The following is a 13,971-nucleotide window of genomic DNA, read 5'->3' on the forward strand; positions in this document are numbered from 1 at the left end:
TTTGTGCTGTCTTTCTTCAAAGAATTATTCATAAAACTTCTGGTGTTTTTGGCTAGACTGCATTGAGATGTCAGTCTCCACTGCTAAATGAGGCCTAGACTCATTCAAAAGATTATCTAATAAGCACAGGGTGGTGTAGAACATTTAGGTTTTGTCTAAAACAAAACCCACTGAACTGAGCACATGGAAATGTTTCTAACTTTCATTCCTCTGGCTCCTACCCAGCTCCTGCCATTGTTTCAGGGGCAGCCGATCTACTGATGTGACTTCATACAGGATCTCCATGGAAATTCTAAACAATATGAACCTCACCAACCCTCACAAGTGGAATGGACATAGAAAGAAAGAGGAAGAAATGCAGAGTGCCAAAACAACGAGTCATACATTGGGTTCAAAGAGTTTGAGATGGTGAGATGGTGACATAACCCAGGACTGCAAGTTCAAGTCCTGCCACTGGTTCTTCCATCACCCCTTCCCCCTCTCCACTTGACCAGCTCATCCAAAGAGAGGTGACATCGTAGTTATAGGAATGTTGTGGGTCCGGGCACGGCCGGCTGAGGGCGGCTTGGGAACAGAGAGAGGCAGAGGGGCAGCTTCCTGGTGGGATCAAGCTTAATTAAGCCTAGAACAACAATTAAAGCCCTGTGGCTTTCATGAGGCTGAAACCCCAGCAATCAGCAAGCATGCTCCACTTCCCATGGTCATTCTAACTGTGGCAGGTCTGCGGTGCAGAGAACCACCAAGTCCACACAAAGAAACAAAGCCAACGGCTAAAGGTTAGCATCTTGCCTTTCAAAGACTAAAAATAAGAACAGAAATAAGATTAAGGCTTCTTGAATAACTAATTTTAAACTTTTTTTATTTGGTCTGGGGTTTTTTTTATTTTTTTATTTTTTTTTATTGTTGCACATTTTACAGACCGCGAGTCTGTGGCATTAGTAAGATTCTTTCAGCGTGTTACATCGTTACACCAGTAGGTGGTGACAAGTGACTGTTCTGAATCAAGAGCCATCTTGATTCATTAAATGAATGAGTCATTGAATAAATCACTGAATCATTTTGTCAACTGATTCATTCAAATCCGCAGATTTATTCAGAAAACAAAACTACTACTTTTATGAACGAGTCATTGAATCATTCACACAACCAATTTGCTCATTCACACAAGTGCCTGGCTTTGTAGCCAAGTTTACACAGCAGCAGAATACATTTACATTAGCAGTTTATTATGCATATATCTCATGTGTTTTGTGTGGTTTTATGTGTGGTTTTGGTAACTTACAAAAGATGGAGAAATGCGCCGTCACTATATTTACTTTTAATATTTATATTTAGTCACTGTTGCTGTGGTTATAGGTTCAATATTTAAAGCTAGCAAAACAACAAGAGAGCTGCCGTCAGTTACTTGATCATAAAGTAGAGACTTAAATACCAAATGCAATATTGCATTAACATGACAATTTAAGAGACGCAATGTTACAGCTGTCAATCCTAAGATTAAGATTAAGATTATTGAATCACTCACCCAAGCGGTTCATTCCAAAATACTGATTCATTCAAGAATGAAACAGCACTGTAAATAAGTTTATTATAAATGATTTATCCGTGCACATCATTTTTTGAAATTCATGTGCCTTCGTAATCTTTAAAGGCACAATATGTAATTTTGCCGCTAGAGGTCGCTTATTCAAAACAAAGGCGTAGCTTGATGACGCATTGATTTCGTGGAATCATGGAAGGTGTTGTCTTCATGTCTACAGCCGGTGGAAAAGAATCCGATGGGATTTTGGCAGAAATCATGTTCATGGATGAGCTAATGTATTAAAGATTTATTAACATTACTGTAGTATGAAGCAGGGTGGGGCTGAAAGCTGTTGGAGCGGAACAAGGCCACTGGAGCAATTGCTAATGAGAGACAAGCGCGGCACACGGCTCGAAAGCAGTGGAGCTTTTATTATGCTGCAGACAACCGCTTCCGCTTCCTCTGGTCGTGTGTATGTGGGGTAAAGCAGCGCTGTTTTATCATATTAGATACATTTGTGTGTTGAAAGTTGTTATAGTGTTACTCTGTGCGTTCGTTAGGCGGCTACTATGAGACACTTGCACACTGCAGTAAGCTAGATCAATATTAGGCATGGTACAACACGGTACTCACGGTAAATCAAGAAAACGATTGTGGCGAGCAGGGCGGGCGAGAGCCGTGAGGGAACGGCGCGAGGCCGGTGGCGCGAGAGTTAATGAGCCCCACCTGGGAGGCGCACCGGCCTTGAGTCTCTCACGGAGGAGCTCCGGGAGCATAAAAGGAGGAGCGACAACAGTAAAGGATGAGAGAGGACCAGGCCTGGCCTTTATTTTATTTTGTTTGTGTGACCGGCAGACGTCTGCGAGGGTCTGCTGGCATTACTTTCGATTTGTTCTTTGTTTATTCTGGAATTAAATTTATGTTGAATGTTCGCCGGTTCCCGCCTACGAACTGTGTTACATTGGTGCCAAAACCCGGGAGGAAGGAGGGACATGCTGTCGGAGAGCCCTTGCTGCTGAGGGGGATCGCGGTGCTGCGGAGTTCGGGCAGTGCGGGAGTGAAGACCGCGAGAGGCTGATCGAGGCAGTGGTACTGGAGCCTTGTGAAAGGTGGGACGGAGACCCGGATGCCGTGCTCCTGGGACAAGGTGGGGTGGCTGCCGTCCAGGAGGGAGCGGAGGAGTCGCCGCTGTCCGCCGTGGGCCGGAGCCTGCTGCCGTCCGCCATGAAGGGGAGGAGCAGGGGACGGGGGACTCGCTGCCGGCTGCCCTCAGCCGGAGGAGCCATCGCCGGCCGCCAGGAGGCGGTCGAGGATCGGGCCGTCCACCGAGTGTCCAGTGCCATCGCATGGCACCGCGAGGAAAAGCCTCTCGGCAGACTGAGGACCTAGCGGCAGTGTGTCTGGGAACCGGACCCAGAATTTTTTTTTTTTTCTTTCTTTTTCCTCTCTCCCCTCTCTCGTCCTGTCGCTCCCCTTGCTTCCGTCTCCTTTCTCTCGTCTCGTCTGTCCTTACCCCCAGGTGCTGCGGCCGCTGAGACAGGCCCCGGGGGGAGTAGAGCACAGTCTCGGGAGTACCCCCTGGCCTGCAAGGGGCGATGGGGGTGTGTGGCGACCAGGGCGGGCGAGAGCCGTGAGGGATAGGCGCGAGTCAGACCTTGAGTCTCTCACGGAGGAGCTCTGGGAGCATAAAAGGAGGAGCGACGACAGTGAAGGGCGAGAGAGGACCATGCCTGGACTTTATTTTATGTTTTATTATGTTTGTGTGACCGGCAGACGTCCGCGAGGGTCTGCCGGCATTACTTTCGTTTTGTTCTTTGTTTATTCTGGAATTAAAGTTATGTTGAATGTTCGCCGGTTCCCGCCTCCTTCTTCCCGTATCTACGAACTGTGTTACAACGATATTTAAACAATAAGACTTACTGTGTTGAGCTATATAACAATGATTAGTTTTCTGTCGATGAATGTATCCAAACAGTTGCCTAATAAAACACATTATATATTAAAGTGTCTTTGGTGTTTCCATGGTTTCTATTGAAATTGAAAGTAACAAGGGTATGATGTCATTGATAGGCGACGCACAGACACGCTCCATGTCCTGGTTAAAATTGCTTATTTCTCTGGATTTAAACATTCTTGGAAACATTTGGGATAATGTAAGTACACAAGTCAACAAAACATATAACATTGTTCTAATGGTTTTTGGATATTTTAATCCAAAAATCTTACATATTGTGCCTTTAATCAAAATAACGTTCCCTCCCTCTTGCAACGACATCTCTGATGACGTGTTTTTCTGTGTGAGGGCGGGACAACCTGTCACTCACATGAGATCACAGCAATACCAAACCACAACGATTCAACAATCAAATCAGTTCCCAATGGACAAAATCAAGTCCCGCCCTATATTTTGTCTTGTTCAAGTAGCCACTTCACGTCACAATAGGGATGAAATGACTATGACAGCTTCAGTTTCATTCCCGACTTGAACCACTTGTTTTTAGAACTGTTGCATAACAGCTTCATAGAAGTTCCATTACCATATATCGCAAAACAGTGTATTTTGGGATAGTTGTTTGCAGGATCCAATTATTTAGCTTAATTGACTGTGTTAAAGCTATGTGCAAGAATGATTCATACTATTTATCCAGTAAATGCAATTCTGACTCAACTCGAGTGAATGAGCAGGACACAAAGAAAGCGTAGCAGTGAGCTGGACAGTAGCAATTATGATGTGTCATTCTGCTGATGTTAAGTGATTGTGTTTCTGTGTCTTTGAGGCAAAGCCAAACAGAGTAGGTTATATTGCAGCAAAACTCCAGGCACTCTGGCCTCCATCCTGCTCACCCCATCAAGAGACAAGTCTCATAGTCTGACAGCCACTTAAAGCAATGATAAGAGACATATCTTACAGGGGCTTGGATGACCTGAATTTGGACAGTGATAAGTAGAGCACACCTCGTTTACAATCCTCAGTCTAATCAGTCTTGAAATAACTCAAGTTATAATTTAGTTTCATAATTTATAATGATTTTTTTTTTTTTTTTTTGCATTTTATTGCTTTAAAGTAATAGAGAGTAAATGATAACATGACTTATCCCTTTAAGACGCACTGAAAATTACTATGATGAGGTTGTTTTTATTTCTCAAAAACTGCCAGTTTCTGAAGGTGAAAGTAATAAGGCTGTCACAAATGCATCTTTCCTGGAAAATTTATTTTAGTGCTGTTGGGAAAGAAAACAGTGGTATCACTGCTCTGATTAAACCCTAAAGAAAAGCAAGTTTTGAGAGGTTCCTGCTCACTGAATGTTGTTAGAGACGGTTTACTTTTCAGATTCTCACACTGATTTCAGCTGACAGCTTTAACTGGGTTTCCCTAGGGGCCGACAATGATCTTAGGTCCGAGAAATGGAGAAACAGAGAAAGAGAGGGAATCTACCACAGATATATGAGTGAACAAATGGGAGGATATTGAGAATTGCGTTCAAGATGTGCCAGTGAAGTATTTACTTGTTTGTTCTTTTGAATAGGGGAGACCGGAGCTATCACACTTTTTACTCCCTATTTCTCAGGATTAATTTTTCAATTTCTGCATAGTTATATACCTTAAAGTTACAAAAAAAGGTAATTGAATATACCCTCTTCCCCAAGGAAAAAGATACAGTTCTTGTAACACACATTAACCATTTGTGACAACATGCCTCAATAGCAGGGCATGTTTTTGCAATATGAGCCACACTATAACTTGTCATTAAATAAGCTTCTCAACTAAATCTAGACAGTAAACAATTATGGAATGCACAAATACAAATTTGTGTAATAGTACATTTAACACAAAGCATAAATATACTGAGATACAGCCCTTCTGACAGTCTCCTTGTGTGACAACTAGCCCCAGTTTCTACTACTTATGCATTCTTTCTCTGTCAAATTAATTCCAGAGTTTTAAAGGTGTTTGTTGTTATAACTGCACTCCAGTAACCTCACTGATTAAAATTAGATTACTGGACACCTGGGTCCCCTACTTATGAATTCTTTCTCTGTCAAACCAATTTCATAGTTTTACAGATGTTTAGTGTTATTATAAGTGCACTCGAGTGACCTCACTGATTACAATGAAATTACTGGACACTTGGATAAAGGCTTGCCGATCTCAAGTGCAAAGGTTAAAGTGAACTCTATTACCCCAGGCTACTAGGGGTTGTAGGTAAGAAAAGACATGGACTAGCACTTGCAAGACAGTGGTATGAATGGGAATTTACCAAAATATAACGGTTTGAAAGCAAACTCAAGATGCCATTTGAAGAAGCACCATTCTTGAGAACAACTATATAACTTAAAAAAACTACAGTATATGAATTATCACTGGCCAGTGATACTGGCATTTATCCACTGCCTCTCTAGCAGAGATCACAAAGCAAGTCTCAGACTCATGCTGTAGTCATACTCAAGTCACAAAAGCTAAATGAATAATGTTGCAACACTTTTTAAGAATAATTTCTTGGACATGCAAGTTTTTAAACACATGCTGTAATTATAGCATGGTAGAGGCTTCTGACTGTGGCTCATGGTAGCAGTAGCCTGATTCTTTAAATAGACTCAGCACCACAAATCATCTGCAGAGGTTGCGGTGAGTATAATTGAAGTCCAGAAACCATTTGAACTGTCAAAGCAAGAATAATAAAAAGAAACATTCAGTGGGCATAAACACTCGCGTGACGATAATCTGAAAGGAAGAGCATCCAACAGTGAGAGGCAAAATGCAAATAATACACTCGTCTAATGGGCTTCTTGCTTTGTTTCTTCTCTGTGTCCTTTCATGAACTCAGAAAAGAAAGTAATTGCTTTCTTTAACCCTAAGTCCGTAAAAATACACAATAAATACCACATCATTTTTTATATATTGGAACAAGACTTTGTATTATGAAATTATGTGAGATATTATGAAATGCCAAATGGGAAATTAACCAGAAAAAGGGACACCATTTGCCAAAACTCCCAAAGCTTTTTTCTTTTTACACACATAAAATAACTTTTTCTTAAGCAGGACTAATCAGGTTTAGTTTAGGACAAGATACGTCATTACCAAACATTATATTAGCTAAACAGATAATTAATTATCATTAATTAGTGCACATACATCAATATGAAAATATGTGAATCAAAGTTTGATGACAAATGTAGCTAATACATATTAACTAATGGTCTGATTATTTATAATACAGCTTAAAAAATGTTTGTATTTATTTAGAATAAGTTCTATGATACTGCATGTTACTAGTTCAACTCAGGTGTAGTGTCAGATTTGATGTAGGCTATATATAGACAGGTGTAGAGACATGAAAGTCTCACTGTGTCTCAATAAGTTCAAATGTGGCTTAGTTTTCAGCAGAAACAAACACGTGTCAAACTGTTTTATATTGACCTTTCTTGAGTACATACAACATTTGTCCTCGCAAATTAGAAAATGGCACTTTAAAACTACATAAAAACGGTTTACCTCTTGTTGACATGATGCAGTAGGCAATGAGAAGATGTGGATTTTCTTCCTGAAATGATGATTGTCGGCAATATGCCTTTCAAATCAAAATATAGTCCCCCGACTTCGGATAAATGGAAAGTGTGCGAGCTCTGTGTCCATGAGAAGCGGAGCAGCTCTGGCGCTCGGCATCAGTGATCACTACAAAGCGCGAGAGAGAGAATAACGGGAACCAGAGGCTTACACAATGGGCGTGTCCTGCATGCATGATGGACTGACTGCTGCACGGTATGTGGCTTCAGTTAGAGCTGAAGCAGTTCTATTTTGACTAGCTACTCCTGTGAATAACTATTGTTTTGCTGACTTTAACAAACTGTGATGGTGCTTTTTTAGATGGAAGTTTTTATTATATTATAGATAGGCTATATATTGTATATTTTTCCGACTATTCTTTCTCTTTCGATAAATGTCACTGTGATCTGCCCAATGTAGGCTATAAAAGTTCACACTTGGTTAAAATGAAACATTACACTACTTCTCATTAAAAAAAGCAAACATAATAATTAAAATAACAACAACAACAACAATGTTATTAAAAAAACTGTTATTAAAACTTATTAGCATAAGAGATTTTTCTAAATTCTGTAATATTGAAAACATAAACAAATAACCAACACATTGTGTTTGTTTATCCCATGTCTAAATACTGCTTCAGTGCTAGGCCTATATGTTAGTGGGTAAATATCGCCATCATGTGGTAAATTAATATTTTACTGTGAGCTTCAAATAGGCTGTATCTTCCACACCTAAATTAGGCCTCACTTAGGACTATTAAAGGGTTAGTTCACCCAAAAATGAAAATTCTGTCATGTATTACTTACCCTTATGCCGTTCCACACCCGTAAGACCTTCGTTCATCTTCGGAACACAAATGAAGATATTTTAGTTGAAATCCGATGGCTCCGTGAGGCGGGAGCAATGACATTTCCTCTCTCAAGATCCATAAAGGATCCATAAATTAATATTATAAAGCGACGAGAATATTTTTGGTGCACCAAAAAAAAACCTAAATAACGACTTATTTAGTGATGGCAGATTTCAAAACACTGCTTCAGGAAGCATCGGAGCATTGTGAATCAGTGTGTCGAATCTGCTGTTCAGAGCGCCAAAGTCACGTGATTTCAGCAGTTTGCCCTGAGTTTGCCGGTTTGACGCGCGATCCGAATCATTATTCGATACACTGATTCATTATGCTCCGAAGTTTCCTGAAGCAGTGTTTTGAAATCGGCCATCACTAAATAAGTCGTTATTTAGTTTTTTTGGCGCACCAAAAATATTCTCGTCCCTTTATAATATTAATATTGAACCACTGTACTCACATTAACTGATTTAAATATGTTTTTAGTACATTAATGGATCTTGAGAGAGGAAATGTCACTGCTGGCTATGCAAGCCTCACGGAGCCATCGGATTTAAACTAAAATATCTTAATTTGTGTTCAGAGCCAGTTTTCGCATTTCAATTATAGTTAAGATTTGTAAGATGTGGCTGCTATGGGAAACATATCCTGGCATTTGCAAGCTTTGTCCTGGGGCAGGAATCAGTGGGCAGTGGATTGAGTGAGATATTCTGAGCTAAGGTCAAAAATAAATGTGTATGTTGGAGGCATACTCCTCGCGACTGCAAGTTAAGGGGATAGTTCACCCAAAAATTTAAATTCTGTCATCATTTACTCACCCTAGTATTTTTTTTTTTTTTTACTATGGAAGTCAGTGGGGTCCAACAACTGCTTGGTTAGCCATATTCTTCAAAATATCATCTTTTGTGTTCAGCAGAAGAAAGAAATTCATACAGGTTTGGAACAAATTGAGGGTGAGTAAATGATGACAGAATTTTCATTTTTGGGTGTACTATCCCTTTAAAACACTGCTTTGCAGGAATATGCTCGATTTAGTATTTTTGCCTGGGATACAGTAATTGAAATGTGCTCCGGCAATATCAGCTATTACAATATAAACTGAGGGTGCTCTTAGGTCCATTTCAAGGTGATTACCAGTACCAGGTCAGAGCTGACGCAGACACAAACGTGCTGATGTCGGGCACTCTTGAAAGAACTACAAATACGTACATATAAGTGACGTCATCACTTTGCGCCGCGAAATCAAGAACAAGCATGGCTGGTGTCTCAACGGTACAGAACGGTTCATTATCCAAACTGCAGTCTCTGCATGGTATATTTGCCATCTATAAGAAACAGGGTCCCACCTCAGCTGACGTGTTAAACTCACTGAAGAAGGCGCTTTTAAAAGGTAGGTGCGTTTTAATTTTATTGTTCTTTTAGGGCATCTCGTGATTCATCCATTGCAGTTCATGTCACTCCTCTTGCACTGGGGGAATAGATAGTCATAAGATAATTATCAGAATACTCTTTATTGTATAACGAGTTTATCCTTACACAGAGGCAGGTGTCGCAAATCCCAACCCTCGGAAAAGGAAGAAGCAACCTTTAAAAATTGGTCATGGCGGCACCCTGGACAGCAATGCTTCTGGTGTACTTGGTAAATATAATAAAGCTGCTTCTTGTTTTGTGTTGCACATTTTCTGAAATGTAATGTTTAAATGTGTAAATTATGCATCATCTAATTAAATGCACATTCATTTGCAAAAGAAATTTGAAAATGGGATAAAGCCAGGTTCTTGCTTCATTGTTGACATATTAGAGCTTTTACAGAGGGGACTTTCAAGATATCTTTTCACACAAATTTTTACCATGTTTTTAGAAATAAAATGTTATTTAAAGCAGTAAAATGGTCTGTAAAACCTAGGGGTGTATCAATATATTGTGCCACAATATGTATCATGGATAGTGACAATCTGTGTTGTGTATAGTTCACCCAAAATGAAAATTACTGTGTGAGAAAAAAATGAAGTTTAGAGTTTTAGTGTCAGTACTACATTAAACTAATATATATAACGTTGAGTATAATGTATAATAATGCAACGGGGGAATATTTGTGGGTACTTTTAATGCCAAATGTCTTATGTTACCAGTAAAAAGTGGCCTACATTATTTTAAATATATCTAGTTAGTGACAGAATACAAACATATTCGTCTAAAATAACTCTGTATTTTCAGCTTCAGAATCATGAATATTTTTGTTCGGTTGTCTCCCTAGTCCTGTGCATTGGGTTACCAGCACCAAGTCCAAACCTATTCATTCCACCCCCCATGTAATACCAAATTTAGCATTTTAATCAACAATAAATTTTTTGTTAACCATTTACCATGTCTTGGAGTATCGCAATAATATTGTATTGAGTTCTGTATCGTGATATGTGTCGAATCGTGACATTAGGGTGTCATTACACCCCTAGTACAAACCCAAAGAATATAGTTAGGCATTAAAATTGGAAAGTTTTGGTGTAAAATGTTGATGTCTGAAAAAGAAGAAGAAAAAAAACACTTTTAAAGATATGTCTTGTAAATGAAAAAGTGTATTTTGGATGTTTTCTTTCCACTAGTTATAAGTGTCTTTGCCTTAAACAGAATATAATATACAAAAGGATATGATGTAATATAAAATACATAAAAATATTATATAACTTAAAGGTGCCATAGAACATCTTTTTAAAAGATGTAATATAAGTCTAAGGTGTCCCCTGAATGTGTCTGTGAAGTTTCAGCTCAAAATACCCCATAGATTTTTTTTTTTTTATTCATTTTTTTAACTGCCTATTTTGGGGCATCATTAAATATGAGCCGATTTACGCTGCGGCCCCTTTAAATTCTCGTGCTCTCCGCCCCCGGAGCTTGCGCTTGCCTTAAACAGCTATAAACAAAGTTCACACAGCTAATATAACCCTCAAAATGGATCTTTACAAAGTGTTCGTCATGCAGTATGTCCAATCGCGCAAGTATGGTATTTATTTGGATGTTTACATTTGATTCTGAATGACTTTGATAGTGCTCCGTGGCTAAAGCTAACATTACACACTGTTGGAGAGATTTATAAAGAATGAAGTTGTTTATGAATTATACAGACTGCAAGTGTTTAAAAATGAAAATAGCGACGGCTCTCTTGTCTCCGTGAATACAGTAATAAACGATGGTAACTTTAACCGCATTTAACAGTACATTAGCAACATGCTAACAAAACATTTAGAAAGACAATTTACAAATGTCACTAAAAATATCATGTAATCATGGATCATGTCAGTTATTATCGCTCCATCTGCCATTTTTCGCTGTTGTTCTTGCTTGCTTACCTAGTCTGATGATTCAGCTGTGCACAGATCCAGGCGTTAATACTGCCTGCCCTTGTGTAATGCCTCGATCATGGGCTGGCATATGCGAAAATTGGGGGCGTACACCCCGACTGTTACGTAACAGTTGGTGTTATGTTGAGATTCGCCTGTTCTTCGGAGGTCTTTTAAACAAATGAGATTTATATAAGAAGGAGGAAACAATTGAGTTTGAGACTCACTGTATGTCATTTCCATGTACTGAACATTTGTTATTCAACTATGCCGAGGTAAATTAAATTTTCAATTCGATGGCACCTTTAAAAATAATGTTGTAATCGCTCATGAAGGTTTTCTTCAGATTAAAAGAATCACGCTTCAACTGATGTCTTAACATTTAATATCTTCTTTGCAAAAAGTCATCATCATCACATCATCTTGACCTTATTTCGACTCCACTTGAACATCATGACACCATTTGAATATATATTATTCCACATCTTTACGTCATGACACAGTCAAAAACTGAAACAAATAAAATTACATTTAGATGCGTAATGTGTGAGTGTGTTTCTGTCCATATCACAGTTCCAAGTCCGTAGGTTATTAAATCAATATCAACACACAAAGAACATAAACTTGCAAATAAAAAAAATAAAAAATGTTTTTCAGTGGTTGGAATTGGTGAAGGAACGAAGATGCTCACCACAATGCTTGCAGGATCAAAGGTATGTATTTTCTGGGTCACATTTTGTTTACGTGTCTTTCTACACTTGTCATTCCCATCTTTTTATTACTGTGACATTCAATTCTATGGTCTCTTTCGTAGAAATACAGAGCTGTCGGAGAGTTAGGCAAAGCAACTGACAGTCTTGACGTCACTGGAAATGTTGTTGAAGAGAAAAGTTACGGTAAGAATCATAATTTCATGGCTGCGCTTGTGAAGAGTGAATGGATATCTCACAGAAGTCGGTGTATAAAGCTAAGCACTTGTTTTTTTTTTTTCAGATCACATCACAAAAGAGGCTTTTGAGGAGAAGCTTAAGCAGTTTACTGGAGAAATTATGCAGGTTCCACCTCTGTAAGTCAATTCATTCTGCTTGATATATAATACACACTACATTGACATCTGAAAGAATTATGTTTCTTGACATCATAGACATTCTGATATTTGCATTTAAAGATATTCAGCACTGAAGAAGGATGGCAAGCGCATGTCTGTTCTTCTCAAGCAAGGTCAAGAGGTTGAAGCTAAACCTGCACGTCCAGTTACAGTGTACAGTCTCTCTTTACAAGACTTCAGCCCTCCACTTTTTACCATAGGTTAGTCATTTGGAAATATGATAGATGGTAGTAAATGTATGGTCTTGTAAATACATTTTCATAACTACGGTATTAAAGTTGGTAATGCTGTCAAACAATTAATCGTCATTAATCTCATCCAAAATAAAAGTTTGTGTTTACATAATATATGTGTGTGTAATGTGTATATTTATTATTTTCAATTTAAATTTGCTGTTTGCATTTGCAGATGTTGAGTGTGGAGGCGGGTTTTATGTCAGAAGTCTGGTTGATGATCTAGCCAAAGGTAGCACTCTAAAAATATTTATTTTCTGTTATATTTCCCCTTAAATGTTTATAAATGTTATTAACTTGACATTTATAATCTGAGTTTTACCCCGTACCCCCTGCAGGTCTGTCGTCCTGCGCTCATGTCAAAGAACTGATCCGGACAAAGCAGGGTCAGTTCACATTGGAAGAACACGCATTGAAAGAAGAATGTTGGACATTGACAGACATATCACAGGCTCTGCATCCCTGCCCGGAGCCATCAGGGCAACAAAAGAATGCCAAGAATTCAAAATCAAAGCATAAGTCTGGCCCATCTGAATCTAAGGGTGATGATGGAGATCACAACAGTGACTAAAGGTGATGAAACGACCCATCTGATACACAAGTTACTTTCTCAGTGAGAGAATTGTAGGAAATTGCCTGGTCCGCACTGATTTGAGAAGTCTCTATTACCGTCCCTGTGCATCCATTTGCATTGCCATATATGGTACTTGTAATTATGAATAAAACAGGTGGTGTCAATGTGTTGAATTTGATGAAATTTACTAAATTTAATTTTTGTTTTGTTGTATTGTTTCAATATAAAAACCACTTAACTGTATGGTGCCAAGAGATAAATAAATGCTCATAATTTAGATTTTTAGATTAAGTTAAAACTGCACTGTTATTGTTTTGACAAACACCAGTTGGCACTGTCATTATTTAACTATGTAAGCCCAAAAGCGATGTAAATACTTGGCTTTTTTTTCTTTTATATTGTTTTTATCACACACTGACAAGCTATTAAAGTTGATAGCGGGTTAGTGCATTTTTTTCACTAATGAAAAAAGATTATACTTAAAAATACAGTTATTTTGGTTTGCTAATAAATAAATATCTCATTTAATGTGTTTGTTCTGGGTGTTCCATTCTTTTACATGTTATTTTCATGTTGGGTACAAAATTTAAAATTTAAAATAGAAGCAATATTTTAAAGAAAACAAACTTTGACTTGGAATTATTGGAGTATTAATGTGTTGGAAAATAGCAATAAATTGCTATTCAAAAGTTGGGTTGGTAAGAGTTTTGGTTTTGAAAGAAGTCTCAAAGAAATGCCTGCATTTATTACAGAAAAAAAATACAGTAATATTGTGAAATATTACAATTTAAAATAACTGTT

At 38.5% G+C, this 13,971-nt stretch overlaps 2 protein-coding genes across 2 annotated transcripts in view; one reads left to right on the forward strand and one right to left on the reverse strand.

Moving 5' to 3' along the window:
• Positions 1–7,222, reverse strand: part of ablim1b (actin binding LIM protein 1b) — a 112,813-nt gene extending 105,591 nt beyond the window's left edge. Inside the window, exon 1 of the mRNA XM_048171473.1 lies at positions 7,020–7,222. Coding sequence (XP_048027430.1) covers positions 7,020–7,032 — 13 coding nt within the window. The 5' untranslated portion in view covers positions 7,033–7,222. The remainder of the gene's footprint in view (positions 1–7,019) is intronic.
• Positions 7,223–9,111: 1,889 nt separating this feature from the next.
• Positions 9,112–13,698, forward strand: trub1 (TruB pseudouridine (psi) synthase family member 1). The gene is made up of 8 exons (XM_048171527.1): positions 9,112–9,307; positions 9,458–9,556; positions 11,913–11,968; positions 12,070–12,151; positions 12,249–12,321; positions 12,424–12,563; positions 12,772–12,828; positions 12,935–13,698. Exons 1-8 carry the CDS (start codon positions 9,172–9,174, stop codon positions 13,165–13,167), a joined length of 876 nt encoding a protein of 291 aa, XP_048027484.1. The 5' UTR covers positions 9,112–9,171; the 3' UTR covers positions 13,168–13,698.
• Positions 13,699–13,971: the final 273 nt, after the last annotated feature.

The sequence above is a fragment of the Megalobrama amblycephala genome, linkage group LG20 (assembly GCF_018812025.1).
Source record: "Megalobrama amblycephala isolate DHTTF-2021 linkage group LG20, ASM1881202v1, whole genome shotgun sequence".
NCBI classification, from domain to species: Eukaryota; Metazoa; Chordata; class Actinopteri; order Cypriniformes; family Xenocyprididae; genus Megalobrama; species Megalobrama amblycephala.